Raw genomic sequence first — 11,744 nt, forward strand, 5'->3', positions numbered from 1 at the left:
CTCGGGTTTACTTTAATAGGCTGTGATCAGTCCCTAATAACCCTGAAACGATTTTGGGTTTCTTTTACTAGATTCTTTTACATACGTTTTCAGATCCTGCACCAAATTGCCATCAGTATGGCCTGCACCTTCTCCCACTGAAGTTAATAACAAAACTACCATTAATTTCAATAAAAAGAACAGGAGTCCTTGTGGCACCTTAGAGACTAACAAATTTAGAGACTAAATTTGTTAGTCTCTAAGGTGCCACAAGGACTCCTGTTCTTTTTGTGGATACAGACTAACACGGCTGCTACTCTGAAACCTGTCATTAATTTCAATGGAAACCAGGCCGGGTTTCCAATTAGACCAATTTATTTTATGAGCCAGATTCTCAGATATGTAAATCAAAGTAGTTCCTTTGATTTAAATGGAGCTAGATTAATTTACACTATCTAAGAATCTGTCTCTTTTTCTTTTTTTAAGTAAAACCACAAAGTATTGATTTTTCCAAATGGGTTTCTGTGACACAGGCAGTAATGGCTATTATATAAGTAGGTCTTAAGGTGAGCCTATATAAACATTATGCTGTTTTATGCCATATTGATACATAACCATATATGGACTGACTGAGTAGTTGGCAACTTCTGCAACCCCTTAAGGGGATGATGGGGGTGAAGGATTAGGCACTAAGAAGGGGATGAAGAATTAGGCACTAAAGTGTCCTAGTGTCTCCAGAATCTCTGACATGGGTTATTTATAATGCACATTTATGCTCCAGTACTCCTCCAGGGCCGTTGCAGGCTATTGAACACAAAAAACACTCTTGGGAATATATTTTAACATTGTATGTGTTTTTACATAATGCCAGGTAAGTAATGCACATTGTATAAGTTCAAATGATGAGTTTAAAGCAGCAGTTTTCAAACTTCATTGCACCAGGACCCCCTTCTGACAGCAAAATTACTATGTGACTGGAAGGGGGGGGTGGAGCCCTAGCTCGCCACCCTGGGTGGAGGATTAAGGGGCCAAAGCCCGAGTCCTGATGCCCTGGGTGGGGATGGAGCTCGGGTTTGGGCTTCAGCCCTGGGTCCCAGCAAGTCTAATGCTGGCTCTGCAACCCCATTAAAATGGGGTTGCAACCCACTTTGGGGTCCCAACCAACAGTTTGAGAACTGCTGGCTTAAAGTAATGTTTACATCTTGTTAATTGTCACAAAACTAACAAAAGACAGAATATTCAAAGTTAAGGTGGATTTATTGAATTCACACCATTGTGCCCTTTCCAGTAGTATTATTCTTGCTGCGGTGACTCAAGGGCATCAGTTTTTAACTTTGCATTTCCAAGCTTTTGTCAACTTGCATCACCCTAACGTTGGCTCCACGTCAGCAGCTTTTACTCACGCAAAACATCCATTGAATTCAAAAGGAATTTCCTTGCATGGGGAATGCAGGAACGGGCCCTTACGCATTGTTCAAATGCCAGTGGGGGGAGGTGTTGGTTTTCAATATTACTATACATTCAGCCATCCATGATACATTTTCGTGTTCAAATACTTCTCAAAACAAGCATCAAAAATCATATAAACTGTACAGTCTATTTTGTAAGTAAACATTTTTTCTGACGATGCACACAATCACAATTGGTCTTCAGAGGTTACATTTTCATATGTTATAGATGCACTTTGTTTTAAAGTGTGTTGTTGCGTATTCAATAATGTGTGACAAATGCGGTCATTTGAAAGTCCTACCAATGTAAGTAAATATCAGCGAGGATTTAACCATTTCATTACTGGAGAGCTAATTACTTTCTCTTTGACAAATTCCTCCTTTACAGAGTTACCATCCCCCGATGCCATGTCATTCTCTGAAAGTTAAAAACAAAAATGAATATCACATAAATTGGGTTAAATACAATGTTTTTATACATCTACATCTCTAGGCTGGAAAACACTGTTTTGAAAAATCTCTGTTGATAATCCATGTTATTAGTCTACCTGTTTGCCTCCAGTGTCATCTAGTTACATTATTTCCCCAAAATTATAGCCTGTAAGACGTGTGATCTAATAAGCACAGGACTGAGAAGCAGGAGATCTAGGTTCAATTCTCAGCTCTCGCCCAGACTTCTTGTGTGAGTTTGGGCAAGTTGCTAAACCTCTCCGTGTCTTAATAACAACAACCAGGGCTAGATCATCAGCCGATGAAAACAGGTGAATTTATATTGGTCCACAGTATGTACCTGGCTCATGAAGACTCATTAATATTAAGCAAAGTCCTTTGGGATCCTCATATGAACTAATATGAAATCTGTTACTGTCATTAATTGGTCTGTCCAAGTGCTGAGTGAATATTAGAGGTTTCAAGGTCTGGGTGAAACCCTGGACACATTAAAGCCAATGATAAAGCTCCCATTTCCTTCAAATTTTGGGTCTGCAAAACATTTGGATCAAAGATAGGTGAGAAAACAGAAATGGAAAGCTCATGAAAACAGGGTATCTCAAAGATACATTTCTCCTTCCTCCCACCAAATACACCCAGATCCCCAGTAAATCTTTAAAACTCTGGAAACATCTGATGTAAGTAGGTTTAGCTAGATGGGTAATCTTTAAATAGAATAAATGCGTGTAGCTATAAAAAAATCATTTTCAATCTCAGTTAATTTATTATTTCAAAATAGTTTTCCATGTGATGAGCAACTAAGCTAATTTGATGCAAAAAGCAATTTGCTGTAGAATTAAAGAACATGTAAAGTTCACTAAAGCATGGTCTTCACTGGGAAAAAAGATGATTTTATTACCATATGTCAACTAACATGTGTGTGGACAAGGCTATTATAATTTTCACATGTTAGCTGGGGAGGTAAACCTGGCCTACCCCTTCCCCTGACAATTTACCTTAACCTGCTTACACATGCCAAAACTACAAACTGCCTTTTCCAAACTAGGATTTAAACACATTTTATTTACACCCTTTTTCCTAATGTAGATGCACGTATATGTAATTCTTTGTCTATAACAAGCTTAGTAACACATTACTTTGAGCTCTCAGTGGGGAAAAATAAGACCTGCATTATTACTTTTTTGCATAGCACCATCAGTGTAAACATACACAATATACAATGTGCTGGTTGAGCAACTAAAATGAAGTGCCCCCCTCAAGTCTTACCTGTATGTGAGATTAATTTTCGTCTGTTTGGTGGCTTTGAAGCAGAAAGTTGGAAAAATGGGAACTTCAAACACTTTCCAGTTACTCTGTTGCATATACCAGACTGGCAGTTACAAGTTTTTCTGCATTCCATTCCATAGGTACCATAAGGACACTCTGAAAGAAGACAAATTCGAAAGCCTTATATACCAAAGTAATCCCAAAAGGTGCAGTTCCTATTCTATCCTGGTTCTTTTACTGCACTCATCACTGCAGTATCTGAATTCCTTCCAGTAGTGGTTTGCTATTAGTTTTCCTAATATCTTGTCTGCACAGGTTCTTAAAAGTAAAAGAACTTTCATTGGAATTTAAGCATGCTGAAATGCCAACTTTTGTTTCAAATAGTTTCCACTTTATTGATTATAATTATTCTTTAATTTCCATTATACAGCTTTCCTCTCCAATAGTATGCGCAATAATCACAAATTTATTTAAAAATTTATCCTGATTAACATTTCCCTGAAGCACTTGTAGTATTATACTGCAAATTAAAGACAATGTAAATGTTGAGCATAAGTATGCAATTATACTGGATGTATAGTTAAAAATATATGCAGTATCTGATGTTTCCTTTAATCCAATTCACACAAATAATCTCCCTTAACAACAGGAATACTTCAGAGTTTCTTAAACTTACAGTCCAGGCTCAATATTAATTTATGTAAATTTATAATTAATTTGTATTAAGGACAACAGAACCTTCCTATCAGCCTCCACTGAAGCTGCCAAATCCTGCCTTAAGGAGCTATCCAGCATGGTAAACCTCTTAATCAATCCTGAGTGCCTACAACCCACAAGAAAACCCAGCACCAAGTGCTGTGAAGAATGATCATCCAACTTTGTTGAAAAGCTCACTTTCATTTGGGAAGGCTTCTTAAACAACATGTATCTGCTTCCCCTGTGCCAGCCAACAAAGAGCTCCTTGCATGTCTGGAGTCCAGAACATGCACTTCTAAAGAAATACTGGACACTGTAAAGGAATCTCAGTGGAAGATTTGTGAATCCGACCCATGCCCTTCCTGCCTTCTGAAAGACAGCCATGAGCAACTGGTGCCAACACCTCATTCAGAGTTGGAATCTTCCTTTCCTCCTTCCAACATGCAATAGTTTGAAATTCACCCTGGGCCCGCTCCTTCAGCTACTTTCATTAGTCTGGAATTTATCCCCAAGAAATATCAAAGTGAGTATTCATTGTGGGGAGGAGCTGAGATGACTCAGTTTGGACAGCTGCTCCTGGGTTCTGACTTGAAATTATACAAGGAAATATGCAGTAATGTAAAGATCCTAAATTGTCAATATTTAAAGTCAAAGATTTTATTTTGAAATCCAGATACAAGCTGGCTCTATCTAGACCTTTAACAACATTTGAGGAGCTGACCAAGGAGCAAGCTGGAATAAAAGGTTTAATTTGTAAGATATGTAAAATTTTTATTGGAAAAGATATTAAGAAAATAACCCAGATGAAAAGATGGGTGAGGGATTTATGTGGGACAGATGAGATTCATCTGCCATATGAGTAGCTCAGAACATTTTTATAAATTACTGCATAGATGGCATTTGACTCCAATTAATATCCAGCATATTTTTGTTTCTAGGGAAATGCTCTGTTGGAGGGTTGTGGGGAAAGGGCAAGATACTTGCACATGTGGTAGTTATGTCCAGAAGGAAGGTTTTGGGATAAAATTATTGAAGAGATTCAGCTTATGACAAAATGCCAGCTTCCTAGAGATCCCCTGACCTGCTTGCTTAATACTCTGGAAAAGAATCAACATTTTAAACAGAACAACAAATTAATTTATTTTTTATAGTTAGCAGCAACACTTTGTATCGCACTTTTTTGAAAATATGTGACTTCTCTTATGAAATTGTCATATAGTAAAAAAGGGACTGTCCTTGTGATGAACCAAATGTGAAAGTGACAAAAAGAGGACAGGTATTTAGAAATTTGCTCACCCTTTTTTAGCATATTCAGAGGAGGGCTCCCCCAGACAAGAAGTCAGGATCTTTAGACACATTCTTCTAACATTAATTTGATCCTGAATAAGTAATAAATAATGTATGATGCAGTGTGATTTATTGTTAGTTTGTCTTATTAAAAATTTTTTTAAAAAAAGAAAAAGAAACTCACCTTGGATACATTGTTTCTAACCAACTACCACCCTAAATTAAGCCTCCTGTTTATGAGCAAGCTTACAGACAAGCTAACCAAAGGCCAGGGACTAGCTCATCTAACCACTAAGTCAAGTACAAGTCTCAAGTCTTATCTTCAAGGGGCTCAATGGCCTGGGCCCAGCATATCTAAAAGATTGCCTAACGCTTCAGGACAACCTCAGGTACAATGGAACTTCCTATGGTAGGGGAACGGCTTATCTGTATAAGAGACAGAGCTTTCTCAGGGGTCAGTCTGAGACTGTGAAACAAACTTCCACAGCACATAAAGACCATCACAAACCTTGCCACCTTCTGCTCCAAGTGCAAGACTCACTTCTTCAACCTGCCTTCTCTAGTATAAACACTGTGACAGATATGGCAGTTTCCTGCACTATTCCTGAAAGACCTCATGGTATTGAGTTTACGTATTACTTTGGGTCAGGATTGTATGTAACCTCTTGATGGTGGAGATGTGACAAATCTTACAACCCTATGAAGGTATCTTAAAGGTCCATGGTTTTAAATAAATGGCTTGTGTATAATTGTGTTCTACTGCATTGTGGGAGAGCTACCACAGCTCCTCCAGGAACTAAAAACAGTGGGTGATGATTAAAGCAAATCAGCCATGTTGTAATCCCCCAATACAGCGGAACCATCTCTGGGGAGGCTCGCATATTCTAGTTCAAACTAGATTCTCCAGAGGCCAACAGAGAAAGAAAGGACTTTTGGAGAAATGACTGAGATTAAATGGACTCAGGACCTTCTTTCTGATTGAGCAAATGAACAGAATCTTCTGTCCAAAGTGGGGCTCCAGTCCTTAGAGGGAAGATTTGGAAGGACTGCAGCCAACTGAAGCCCTATAAGACTGATGGGTGACCTCTGGTAAGCTTTTGGCAGGATATAGGAACTTCGATGTTTTTAATATGTTTTCTTTGTAATGCTTTCACCTTAAAAATAAATGTGCTTGCTCATAAAGAGCTGTGTAGTAATGTATAAGTGCTGGCAATTACAGCTGTTCATAGCCTTCAAAGAGAAAGCAAAGCGCAGATGTTGGCCTGTTTAGACAGTCTGGCTTGCTGGAAATATTACAGTGTAGGTAGGAAACCGTGCAGCCTGGAACAAACCCTGGTCAGGAGAAAGACATGGGTCTCTACCCAAGAGAGGTGACAGCTGAGGAGCTGGGAGCCTAGTGTGGGTGTCCTTGGTGGATCACTGAGGGGGAATACAGGTGCAGGTGCCTTGAACTGCGACACTCACATAGCAGTGTACAATTAAAACAATAAAACCCCATCAAAAGCAAACGCTGTTCACGCAATTCTCATCTAAGGGAGAAGATGAAGGGAAGAATAATCACATGACAGATGTTAGGCATATTGCTTAATGCACTACTGGAAGGTGCTCGGATACTGCATTGATGAGGGAGGTATAGGAGTTTATACAGAATAGAAATAGAATATAATAATAAACACACACAAGTCCATATGGGAATAATCTATGAGTTTATCAATTTTTTGTGCAGGTTTTAAAAGACTGAGAAATTGGAGTAATTTTTTCTGTTAACTGTTAGAATTTTATGCACAATAAAACCTGATCCTGCTGCCACTGAAGTCAATTGCAAAACTCTCATTGACTTCAATGGGAGCAGGAGCAGGCCTTCACTATGACAAAAATAACAAAAATATTAAAATTATAGTTCCTAGTAAAAGAGCAAAGCATCAGATCCCTGGAGTGTTTATTCTAATTTGGTATTAAAATAGTAATAATAATGATACCATGTACTGACATAACACTTTTCATCTAAGGATCTCCAAGAACTTTACAAAGACTGATTAACACTTTGAAATCTTGAACAAGTGACTTAACCTCAGATTACCAGTTTGCAAAGTGGGTCAATGACACCGTTTAGGACAGAACCCAGGAACCCTGAGACCCATGATATATTTTAAATATTTAAATCCCCACATCTGCTAGCAATGTGATCTGCTACCAAACCTATAAATAGTCATAGGTACAATAACTGTTCAGCTTTCCATATTAAAATTCACAGATGGCTAAAAGGAGACTGTACTATGTCAGAGGATGAGATGAAGGAGAAAAAAGTGCATTAAGAATGAGACTGATAAAACATCGCACAAAGGACTTTATGTGAAAAGAGCTCCTGAGTATTGTTATAAAACTAAGGGAGAAATCATGACTCTTTTGAAGTCAATGGGAGTATTTTCATTGGTTTCAGTGGGGCCAAGATTTCACCCTGCATTTCCTACATATTCTTGCAGCAGCATAACCTCATCCTGCTCCAGAGATTCAGAACTCCTGTTACTCAGCATTTCTTTTAACCTAGTCTTAAATGTACAATTACAAAGAACTTTTCAGGAGCAAGCAAAAGTATATACTTGTTTTAGGTATTTTTTTGTATAAATTATAGATGGTGTTTTGCACTACAATACAATCAATAAACTACAAATCAAGTAGCATCAACCAACTCAGTAACATACATTTTTATAGTTGACTGCACCTAAAACTAGGATCTTTAGACCATAAAATTATAGTCCATGAAAATAAAACTGGGTCAGGAATCATTTAAAGATGAAGGGCTTCCTCCTCGAGCATCCATGTGAGTAACTTTGCCTGTGTGTTACATGTATGTATTATATGTGAATCTATTTACATGTGTTTTTGCAGGATCTGACCCTAACCCATTTATTTCTCAGCACATTCACAGACACCTAACAACCGCCTAGATTTCTTAGGTTTTGTGGATGTTATTTCAGAAAAGAGTCTGTATCTACAAATTTAACTGGCACAGGAATCATGGTAGACACTGATTCACTGCATTTGTGCCCTATTAAGTTATTTATTTATTTTATTTGAAAATTTGTACATCATAATTTTCTGTAGTTTAATACTTTTTCTCCTTTAAGAACATCTCCTATTTAATATGACTGGAGTATGTATTTGATGAAGGGATGCCATCCTACTCTGTGCTTAAGGAAATCAATGTGCAGGTTCCACAGGAAAAATGGAATCGCTTATTGATCATTCAGATGATTTTAAAATCCTGGTATAACCTTATTGAAACCATTGAAATTACATCAATGATGAATATGGCCCCCAGGGGTCTTTTACTGGTATTCATGCTATCAGACTGTGTAAACTCAGGGCCCTCATACCTGTAGTATGTGACTACCTCAGACACGCTAATGAATTAATCCTCACAACACCTCGGTGAGGTAAAATAGAATTATTGGTGGACACTTTAAGCCCTAATCCCGCAAATTACAATGCTTGGGGGAACTTCTGTGTCTCTGCAAAGCCCAGTGGGGCTCCATACAGGTGCCGAGATCCACTAGCATCAATCTGCTTACGGGACTAGGGCTTTTATAATTTGTCCACGTCTGCACAGCCAATCAACGGCAGTGCCAAGACTAGTACCCAGGTCTTCCCAGGTCACCCACCAAAATATTTCTTCACAAATCTCCCAATCCAATCTGAAGAGATATTTTCATTTTAAATACCCTTAAAGAGCGGAAATGGAAGCTCTTTTAATAAGAGAGGATTTTTTCCACTCTCCTCTTTGCAAAGGATAATATTGTTGTTTGAAATGAAAAAATCCCACTTTTAAATTTTAACTTTCTGCAAGCAGAATGCCAGCAGTAAATTTAGATAGTAGATGCATGCAAGTGAATAATGTTTACCTTTGCAGATACCAAATTCATCACCAAAGTCATCCTCCTCAGTGTAAAACTGGCACTTCAGCCCAGGCCCACATTTGACACCATCCATACCTGAGACAGTGCGGTAGCAAGTCTCCCCCAAGGCTGCAGCACAGACTTTGCAACAGCCACAGTCATCAAGCACTGTTCGCTTACAGCGCAAAGTACTTTTACACACATTACTGTCACAAGGTTCGGGGCAATCAACTGCATATTTTGCACTCCAAGCAGTTCCGATGTGCACTGGTACCAGGAGGATGGTGAAAAACAGGAAGCTCTTCATGTCTCACAGTGATAAATGCTCAGTTCCAAAGAGCAGGTTTAATGTTCAGCCTTGGTTTTTTGTGCTGAAGAAAGCAGCAATAAGGAATCCAAAGTAGTAGCTGCTCATCAACCTACAAGTTTATGAGCTTTATAAAGTGTGTTGCCCACATGCTTCACCGTCGTCAGTTTCCTCAGTCTGACAGTGCTGTCCTCCTGCCAGCCTCCCTTGTTTTAGTTTGTGAAATCCAGGATGAAGGTTGGATTAGCACTCTGCTGCCATCCAGGAATTGAAAAGCCTGAGCTGATGTAATCTGTTATGTTTAGTTGGTTGTTTTGCATGAGGACTAAAAACGCTCTCACATCCGTCTCAAATGCTCAAGGACATCTGCCAAAAACAAAAAACAAAAAAATTCAGTAGGTTATATACCTTCTTTCAGACAGGAATTGTTCTGATGCTGAACATATCACTTACAGAACCACTTTGTCCTACAAACAGTGTTCATGAGGCCAGGTGAAAAATCGTGTCCAACTGTATCAGTGCTGAAAGAAGCTCATTTTAAAAAAATAAGTCCTTACTGTCTCCTCAATAAGTAAGTGAATGGCTACTTTAAAGAAGAAAATGTGATTATGCCATTTAGCTAACATAAGAGCAAAAAAATGTGAGTGATACTTTTGTTGCTTTGCACTGAACAGGATACTCATAAAAACAAAAGATCAGTTTCATCAGCATTTAGTTAGATATATTTTTCAATCAGAGAGATCAGTGCTAAACCTACTAAATGAGTCAGACAGAAGTCGTACATTGTAGGTCCCACTCCAGAAATTTCAGAAAATGATCAATTTCCTAAAATTACCTAAAGATCAAAGGGAAAAGCTCAGCCTCTCACCATCACTGTCTACACAGGCCCAAAGTAATTCTCCTCCCACCTACTCCAGTTTCACACTGATCTCACTTTATCAACTTAGGCAGTGTTACTCCTGAGTCCCGCCAGGGTAGCTGATAGGAAAATTAGGCCCAAAGTCCTTACTCCTCCCCAGTTTGAGGTTTATTCCAACTGTCAGAGCCATGACAAGAAATGGCAAACAGGCCAGCAACTCAGTAAAACAGATGAATCAGTAGAGGGATAGAAACATTTTGATGCAAAGGAAAAATCTCCAGAAGAGTTAAAAATCAATATAATCATTAAACAAATCTCTAAGGCCCAATTCCTGCTGCCATCAACAGGAACAGGATCAAGCCCTAAATCTGTACGTGGCCACCTATCCTTCTATGTTGTAAACCTTGCCTTCTCTAACAGAAACATATAGCAACAAAAATTTCAAACCGAAACACTCCAGTACACATACTTCTCCCCCATGGAGAGATGGTGAGAGAACAAACACGTGACAGCTGTTAGTCACATTGCTGAAGGCCAGGGCTGGCCTTACCATGAGGCGAACTGAGGCAGCCACCTCAGGTGCCAGACTGTAGGGGGGCACCACTAGGACCCAGAGTGTAGAAAATTGTGTCTGCTGGTGGTGCATGTGTATTCTTTCTGCTCTAGCTGCACAGAAATGGTGAAGTGCTGTGCTGGAGGAAGGAAGGCACAAGAGACATAACAGGCAGGCAGGGGAAAAGGTGAGAGGGAATAACAGAAAGCAGCAGGAGCTGCAGGGAGAGAGAGGAGGAGGAGCCTCTTATGTAGCACCTCCAGGAGCCTGGACTGATCAACACCAGCTTCTTGGGGAGCTTCCTGTTTCCTCCCGCTTTCCTGAACCCACTTGAGGAGAACAGGCAGTCAACTGAAGTAGTAGGAGCCAGTTAGACCCTTAAGACACTGATACCTTCCCTCATTCAGGCCCTGCTACCAGCCTGCTTATTTGTCCCCTTCAACTGAGTGTTGAGAGCCACTATAGCTGGCACAGAACAGCAGTCATGAGTGAAAGAAAAAAGCGCCCCTCTGGGGCAACATTCAGAAAGAAAAAAAAAAAAAAAAAGCAAAGGAAGCTTTTCTATCTAAGCAGGAAGGAGCTCTCCTGAGATACATAGACACAAATGTTCACAGTGAGCCTTTCGGCCCCAGTGAGGAAGTCAGTGGTGAGGAGATGCCTGATCTTCCAGTTAGTCAGAGTGCAGGTGACCTAGCAGCTACTGCAGCATCCATATCTCCATCTCAAATGGTTGTAACCATGCACATACCTGAAGAAAAATGTAGATCAGAGAAGAATGTGGTGGAGGTGCAAGAAACAGCTGCTGCTGAGTTTAGTTCCTTAAGTCTAGATGATCCAGGACTGTGGACCCACTTGAGCAGTAACCAGAGGGACTTCCTTGTCCTGCATGGGCCACAGAAAGAGAAAAACTTCATGTTCCCCAAAGACAATGAAAATAGAAGTTTCCATCCAACATATTACTGGCATGAAATCCCCAATGGTGACAAAGAGGAGAGAACATAAG

At 39.5% G+C, this 11,744-nt stretch overlaps 1 protein-coding gene across 1 annotated transcript; it reads right to left on the reverse strand.

Moving 5' to 3' along the window:
- Window positions 1-298: 298 nt before the first annotated feature.
- ESM1 (endothelial cell specific molecule 1) lies at window positions 299-9,470 on the reverse strand. The gene is made up of 3 exons (XM_050947168.1): window positions 9,029-9,470; window positions 3,144-3,299; window positions 299-1,845 (listed from the first exon to the last, which is right to left on the reverse strand). The coding sequence occupies exons 1-3, from the start codon at window positions 9,327-9,329 to the stop codon at window positions 1,745-1,747; spliced, it is 558 nt and encodes a 185-aa protein (XP_050803125.1). The 5' UTR covers window positions 9,330-9,470; the 3' UTR covers window positions 299-1,744.
- Window positions 9,471-11,744: the final 2,274 nt, after the last annotated feature.

Source organism: Gopherus flavomarginatus, chromosome 3 (genome assembly GCF_025201925.1).
Source record: "Gopherus flavomarginatus isolate rGopFla2 chromosome 3, rGopFla2.mat.asm, whole genome shotgun sequence".
Lineage (NCBI taxonomy): Eukaryota > Metazoa > Chordata > Testudines > Testudinidae > Gopherus > Gopherus flavomarginatus.